The 8,278-nt window shown below is 40.3% G+C and overlaps 1 protein-coding gene across 4 annotated transcripts in view; it reads right to left on the bottom strand.

The window, feature by feature from the left end:
• The window catches only part of LOC138976281 (retinal-binding protein-like), a 31,048-nt gene extending 23,747 nt beyond the window's left edge, over positions 1-7,301 (bottom strand). The window contains exons 1-2 of one of the 4 annotated variants that reach the window (XM_070349123.1): positions 7,169-7,300; positions 6,687-6,854 (exon numbers count right to left, since the gene is read on the bottom strand). In XM_070349123.1, the coding sequence (XP_070205224.1) occupies positions 6,687-6,695 (9 nt within the window). In that variant the 5' untranslated portion in view covers positions 6,696-6,854; positions 7,169-7,300. Of the gene's footprint in view, positions 1-6,686 lie in introns of all 4 variants that reach the window. The other 3 variants (XM_070349124.1, XM_070349126.1, XM_070349122.1) reach the window with 3 other exon arrangements.
• Positions 7,302-8,278: the final 977 nt, after the last annotated feature.

Below are 8,278 nucleotides of genomic sequence, written 5' to 3'. Positions count from 1 at the left end.
ATTTTGGTCAAGTAATCTTCGACGAAGCCCGGGGTTCGGTATTGCATTTCAGCTTGGTGGCATAAAAATTAATTAATGACTTTGGTCATTAAAAATCGGAAAATTGTAAAAAAAAATAAAAATTTATAAATCGCTCCAAATTTACATTTATCTTATTCTCCATCATTTGCTGATTCCAAAAACATATAAATATGTTATATTCGGATTAAAAACAAGCTCTGAAAATTAAATATATAAAAATTATTATCAAAATTAAATTGTCCAAATCAATTTAAAAACACTTTCATCTTATTCCTTGTCGGTTCCTGATTCCAAAAACATATAGATATGATATGTTTGGATTAAAAACACGCTCAGAAAGTTCAAACAAAGAGAGGTACAGAAAAGCGTGCTATCCTTCTTAGCGCAACTACTACCCCGCTCTTCTTGTCAATTTCACTGCCTTTGCCATGAGCGGTGGCCCTGACGATGCTACGAGTAAAATGGCATTGCGTTCAGTTTCATTCTGTGAGTTCGACAGCTACTTGACTAAATATTGTATTTTCGCCTTACGCGACTTGTTTTTTTTATACAAAGAGCTTTAGACTACCCCAGATGTACAAATATGTAGGGCTTTGTTGGGTGAATGCATGTGGCTGTCTCTCAATGTCAAATCTCGTATCGTTAAGCCGATCCCAGATTTTAGAATATGTTTTAGAAATAGCATAACTGTCAAACCATTTGACCTTCGAAATTAGAACTTTGTAAACTGATCATCCATCATGTGACATTCATTAACATAAAATATAAAGTAATTCGCTGAACACACGTAGACGTCTTTGTAGATGACATTTTGGTCATCATGTACATCCGACACAGACTGCTAACGTTTCAAACTCAAGAATTAGAAACCAAGAAAGGTTACCTAATGGAACGTTGGATTATAGACAAAACTAATTCCCCCGAAAACGGCGTATGGCTGCCTAAAGTTGCGGGGTAAAAACGGGCATATCGAAAAAAAATACTCGTTAAATTCTTTTTTTTTTAAACAGGAGTGTATGTGGGAGTTTCAGCCCATGAACGCAGAAGAAGAACACGAAGAAGACAATTCGAAACATTCACAAGAACGTCAATCGAATGACCTTTGTAGTGAACGGACATGCACATAACAATGGTACAATTGAATGAAAGGAAGTTATCAGACTAGGATTTGATTTCGATTTCTACATTTGAACGCCACAATGAAACAAGAAAAAAAGTTTTGATCTGTCTACCACACCACGTTCAAGAATCTTGTGTGTTATGGATGTTTGTGGGCATACGTTTGAAACATAGAGACGTAGCACTTTCAATAACCAACTCTGAGCCATGAGAGTTCAGTCACCCATTTGACGCATCGGAAGACGCAACATTAAACCAGTGCAAGATGTTGCCATGATCCAATTCATGTTCACCCAATTCATGGTCACGTACGTGTCTCCAACAATGTGTTACATATAATTTGAAGCACAACAAATATACCACGCGAGGGGTCATAATAGACGTATTCCGAAAATAACTCGGGTCGGCTGGGAAAAAACAAACAATGTGTACATGTGAAGGTGTGTGTGAAATATTTGTAATGTGATTACTCTGCTGTGAAACCCAACTCATGTGATATGAGAGGGTAAATTCACATAGTGCAATATCATATTTGATTGTATCCCTTTTATGTTTTATGTTTTATGTGTGTCGTCCTATACAATTGTTGTTATAATCGTTTACAGGCAGGCAGGGTGTGCCGAAGAAAAATTTCCATTTTTATGTAATATTTTAATGGACAATAAAGTGCTGTTATTGTTATTGTTATTGTTATTGTTGTGAAAGAGTGAAAACCCTTGCTTTTTACTCGGACAAACATTAGAGGGGCCAATCACTAGCAAAGGGCGATTGTGACTGAAGGGCTGACACGTTGATGACAAATACTGTACTGCTTCGAAATGATAGTGATGACATTATTTCAAATCCACTGACAGTATTGTTTCACGGAATGGAGAAGCAGCTGGGGGAATGAATAAGGAGAGAGAGAGAGAGAAAGAGAGAGAGAGAGAGAGAGAGAGAGAGAGAGAGAGAGAGAGAGAGAAAAAGAGAGAGTGAGAGAAAAAAGAGAGAGAGAAAGAGAGAGAGAGTGAGAGAAAAGAGAGAGAGAGTGAAAGAGAGAGAAGAAGAGCGCGCGCGCGTGTGTGTGTGTGTGTGTGTGTGTTTATGCGCGCGCGCGTGTGTCTGTCTGTCTTTCTGTGTGTGTGCGTGTGTGTACTGATGTGTGAGTGTGCGTGCTTGCGGACGTGCGCGTGCGTGTGAACGTAATGTGATTGCGAATGTATCGATGCAAATCATAGGCACCGAGTGCTGAATACCAGTGACAGATTGCGTGTATGCAGCTTGGTCTTCATGGCGATGTATGAGCTGCATGTCCATAGTCCTGTCTACGCGTGTTTCTGATCACAATGACACACGTGATGAATGTGACGTGAGCACAAAGCTATGATATTCTTGTTGTGTTACATCGTAATGAATCACAAGGCATCAAATTGTATTTTATTATTATTGTACTGTATCGTATCCTATTGTATCACATCGTGCTGTATTGTAATGTATTGTATTGTATTGCATTGCATTGCATTGTATTGTATTGTATTGTATTGTATTGTATTGTATTGTATTGTATTGTATTGTATTGCATTGCATTGTATAAACCTCCACATTTTGTATGCCAGAACTGCATTGTTTCTTCACAGACAAATAAGCAGTCAAACAACTCTCACGCTGGTTTCCAATCTATGGGACTTAGTTTCTGTTAAGAAGTGTAGATATCAAAGACCGTTGTCCGTGACAGACATGTGTTAGCCTTTGTCCCAGTCTGACGTCCGCGTTGCCATGGGAACGGAGTGAGAACGATAGCCGTGAGAGAGGATTGCTTGGAGCAATCTTGCTTCATCAGGTTTTGTTGACAGCAGCTTTATACTCAGAGCTTCTTTTTATATTTAGTCAAGTTTTGACTAAATATTTTAACATCGAGGGGGAATCGAAACGAGGGTCGTGGTGTATGTGCGTGTGTGTGTGTGTGTGTGTGTGTAGAGCGATTCAGACTAAACTACTGGACTGATCTTTATGAAATTTGACATGAGAGTTTCTGGGTATGAAATCCCCATACGTTTTTTTCATTTTTTTGATAAATGTCTTTGATGACGTCATATCCGACTTTTCGTGAAAGTTGAGGCGGCACTGTCACGCTCTCATTTTTCAACCAAATTGGTTGAAAATTTGGTCAAGTAATCTTCGACGAAGCCCGGACTTCGGTATTGCATTTCAGCTTGGTGGCTTAAAATTTAATTAATGACTTTGGTCATTAAAAATCTGAAAATTGTAAAAAAAAATAAAAATTTATAAAACGATCCAAATTTACGTTCATCTTATTCTCCATCATTTGCTGATTCCAAAAACATATAAATATATTATATTCGGATTAAAAACAAGCTCTGAAAATTAAATATATAAAAATTATTATCAAAATTAAATTGTCCAAATCAATTTAAAAACACTTTCATCTTATTCCTTGTCGGTTCCTGATTCCAAAAACATATAGATATGATATGTTTCGATTAAAAACACGCTCAGAAAGTTAAAACAAAGAGAGGTACAGAAAAGCGTGCTATCCTTCTTAGCGCAACTACTACCCCGCTCTTCTTGTCAATTTCACTGCCTTTGCCATGAGCGGTGGACTGACGATGCTACGAGTATGCGGTCTTGCTGAAAAATGGCATTGCGTTCAGTTTCATTCTGTGAGTTCGACAGCTACTTGACTAAATATTGTATTTTCGCCTTACGCGACTTGTTTTTTACTTCTTTGTTTTATGTGTGTGTGGGGGGGGGGGGGGGTTGTGTGTGGTGTGTGTGTGTGGGGGGGGGTTGTGTGTGTGTGTGTGTGTGTGCATGCATGTGTGTGTGTGTTTGTGGAGTGTGTGTGTGTGTGTGCTCGCGCGGGTGTGTGTGACAGAGCCAGAGACAAAGCAAGACTAACAGACATACACACAGACGGACACCTGTCAATGACAATGACAACGTGATAATAACAACGCCGACTGTTGACAGTATCTGTAAGGCAGCTGATACAACTATTTTCATCCAGGGGACTGAGTGCACGCACCTAGTACCTCACTCACGCAACGAAGACAAAGTAAGGTGGATTTGAACAGTAGGTACGTATGTGTGCGTGGATCTGTGTGGATGGGTGGAGGGGGAGGGAGGGAGGGTGCTGGAGTAGTGGGGGTGCATGTTGTGTGTGTGTGCGTGCGTGCGTGCGTGCGTGTGTGTGTGTGTGTGTGTGCGTGTGTGTGCGTGCGTGCGTGTGTGTGTGTGTTTGTGAGTGTGTGTGTGTGTGTATGTGCGTGTGTGTGTGTGTGTGTGTTTGTGTGTGTGTGCGTATGTGTATGCGTGCGTGCGTGCGTGCGGGTGTGCGGGCGTGCGTGCGTGTGTGCGTGTGTATGCGTGCGTGTATGGAAAGCCGTTTGGCTCATAACCATTACGCGTGTAATAAAACATAAATACACGCGTAATAAATGACTAATACACGTGTATTTATTTCTTATTGCACGTGTAATTTATCTTTTTTCTCATGCTATGGAATAGTATAATGATTAAATACACGTGTAATAAATATTTCATACTCGTGTAAGAAATGATTAAATACACGTGTAATTAACATTTCATGCGCGTGTAAGAAATATTTAAATACACGTGTAATTATTTATTACACGTGTATTTAAATATTTTTTACACGCGCATGAAATGATTATTACGCGTGTATTAATTATTTCTTACACGCGCATGAAATATTTCTTACGCGTGTATTAAATATTTCTTACACGCGCATGAAATATTTATTACGCGTGTATTTAATCATTTCGTACACGTGTATGACATTTTTATTCCACGTGTATTTAATCATTTCGTACACGTGTAAGACATGATTAAATACACGTGTAATACATTTTTCATACACGCGTAAGAAATGAATAAATTCGCGTGTAATAAATATTTCATACAAGCGTTAAAAATGCAGGAGTCACGTGGTTAAGCGACTTAAAAACTCGGACTGGGAATCCACATGAAAAACACTCTATGCGTCTTCATCGCCTCGCTTTGCACGCTTACAGCTCAAGATGGCGGAAGCGGCAAACGTCAATGTCACCTTAGAAGGTTTGCGAGAACAATTTAACGCCTTTGCCCAGGCTCGCACAGCATTGGAAAGGTAAGTTACTTGTTTTATCAGATGAAGTCGGTTGTTGTGCGCGCGAACCGGAAGTAGAATAGACGAGAGTTGTTGCTTTGCATGTCGTATATTTTCCGATTCAAGTTTTAAGTTTATTACGGGTGTATGTAATGATTAAATACACGTGTATTTAAATAATTTCCTACACGTGTATTTAATCATTTCTTACACGCGTATAAACTATTTCCTGCACGTGTATTTAATCATTTCTTACACGTGCATGAAATATTTATTACACGCGTATTTAATCATTTTTTACACGCGCATGAAATATTTATTACACGCGTATTTAATCATTTCTTACACGTGTATGAATTATTTATTACACGCGTAAAAAATGATTATTACACGTGCATTAATCATTTATTACACGTGTATCAATTATTTATTACACGTGTATTTATGTTTTATTACGCGTGTAATGGTTATGAGCCAAACGGCTTTCCATATGCGTGCGTGCGTGCGCGCGTGCATGCATGCGTGTGTGTGTCGGTGTGTGTTTGTGTGCGTGTGTACATGTGTGCATGCCAACTTATGTGGCCGTGTCTCTGATGTATTCCTGAGTGAGTGGGTCTAAGGGTGCAGACATAACGATATTCTAATGAGCCCCATCACAAAGCAAGCATGAGCAAAGCACGTCATTCATAATATATATTATATCAGTTTTCAACACCCGGTCAAATACCCCCCCCCCCCCCCTCCTTCCACTCCCCACCTACCACCCCCTAACACACACACAACATCGGCCGAGTCATTTTCAACACCTGGAATAATTACCCGCTCGTGTACCCCCCCCCCCCCCCCTCGATCCCTCCCCCTCCCCCCCCCCCTTATCAATAGAGTTTGTTCAACAGCTTGAAGGTTTTATCCCGGTTGAATATTAAGCCCCCCCCTCCCCACACACACACCCCATCTATCAAATTGTGCACATGGAAGGAAGCACGCAGTAACCTCGAAGAAACGTTTTGCGCATAGATTTATGGCTGTCAATGCCCTGGAATACAATTAATGCTGGTGTGCACAGAGTGACTCAGTTATGATATTTTTGAAAACACCATCAACACATTTTTTGTTTAAAGCATTATTTTTATTTGCCTCAAAAGTAAATGTTTGGTTATGTCGCGATTTGCTCTTAAATCCAGATACTTTTAGTTTCTGTAGAGTGAATCAACGTGAAAACATAGCTCATTTAGGTTTTCAACGGAAAGCTTTTAATTGTATTTGTTTTTATTTTTATTGTGTGTGTGTGTGCTGAGTATAGTTTGATAGGCATTTGAATAGACCTAAAAAGCAATGGATGTGTAAACCGAGCAAGCACAGATAAAAGTGAAACTGCAAACTCACTTATGAATCTTTAAAAGTCTTAAAATGAGGACCTCAAACACAAACAACTTACCTTGCTCATGTTGTTCACAGGAGTTTAAATCAATGTTCTTGATCTTGCACTCAACACTTTTAATTCGATCCTCCAGTCCTTGAACTTCGGTTTGACCAAAGTCCTAAAAATGTAATTGTCTGTCTCTTGTGTAATCAGCTGCCGCTGAATCCCAAACAGCTCATGTCTCTGAATGTAAAACCACCAAACGCCTATGACAACATTTACTCTCTTTTTATCGTTTACTGCAATCTTCGAAAAACGGATGAAGTTCTTTCTTTCTTTCTTTATTTGGTGTTTAACGTCGTTTTCAACCACGAAGGTTATATCGCGACGGACGGATGAAGTTAACAAAGGGAAAACAAAATGATGCCCAATATTTACTGCTGTTGATTTTTCGAATCTAAGCGAGAAAAAACAATGACGAACACTATTTTTCCTTCTTGATTTTACGACTTTTTTGTGTGGACTTTACAACAATGATTGCGAAGAAGTACGCATACCATGATCCATTAATTAACAGCACTATTTTTGAAGGGGCCTACACCTTGTACCGCACACCACACACCCATCAACAAGAGCTGTTCCCGAATCCGTTCCTTCGCGCACGGCTTTCTTTTCTACACTGTTGGCTCTACTGGCGAAAACGGCATCTGCCATAGTTTGGCCTCGGGTGCGTGACTTTTGAGCTTAGGCCAAACAAATAACATGTGTGTTTCCGATGACACGTCCCAACAAGTTCAGGACTGCGGATGGATCGCTTATTTTTTAGTTTGAAGGTTTGTTTTCTTTTATCTGTAAAATCGACAAGTCTGGCAGCGGATGGAAACTCAGGTGTGGCTGGAGCAGTGAGTACTGGGACGGGACGGTGTGAAAGCATATATTGGGACCAGGTACAAGCGTCGGAACAAGCAAGAGAAAGAGGAGAAGAAGAAGAAAAGAAAAAAAGAAAAAATAAAGCGACCCCCCCCCCCCCAAAAAAAAAAAAAAAATTGTGCACGTGGCTTTTTATTGGCCAACAATCATTTGAGCTGTGTCCCTTTAATCTCGGAGAAGAGTAACGTTTTTTGTTTGTTTGTTTGTTTGTTTGCTTAACGCCCAGCCGACCACGAAGGGCCATATCAGGGCGGTGCTGCTTTGACATATAACGTGCGCCACACACAAGACAGAAGTCGCAGCACAGGCTTCATGTCTCACCCAGTCACATTATTCTGACACCGGACCAACCAGTCCTAGCACTAACCCCATATTGCCAGACGCCAGGCGGAGCAGCCACTAGATTGCCAATTTTAAAGTCTTATGTGTGACAGGGCCGGGGTTCGAACCCACGACCTCCCGATCACGGGGCGGACGCCTTACCACAAGGCCAACCGTGCCGGAACGTTTTTTGTTAAGTTTGCATAATCGAGATTTGTCATTAATATTATTTTTTTTCTCTTATTGTTTTCTTGGGATGGGAATGGGGGGGGGGGGGGGGGGGGAGGGTTGCAACAAAAAATAAGTTCTTTTGCCGGGAGGGAAAAAAAGGGTTTATGGGGTAACTGCGGACACATTGAGCGGCTTTTTTTTTCTTGGCCTTATTTGATTTGCGTCAATGCAGTCGTGTTGACAAC

The sequence above is a fragment of the Littorina saxatilis genome, linkage group LG9, assembly GCF_037325665.1.
Source record: "Littorina saxatilis isolate snail1 linkage group LG9, US_GU_Lsax_2.0, whole genome shotgun sequence".
NCBI classification, from domain to species: Eukaryota; Metazoa; Mollusca; class Gastropoda; order Littorinimorpha; family Littorinidae; genus Littorina; species Littorina saxatilis.
The sequence above is the reverse complement of the archived record's forward strand: the minus strand, read 5'-3'. Positions and strand labels throughout refer to the sequence as shown.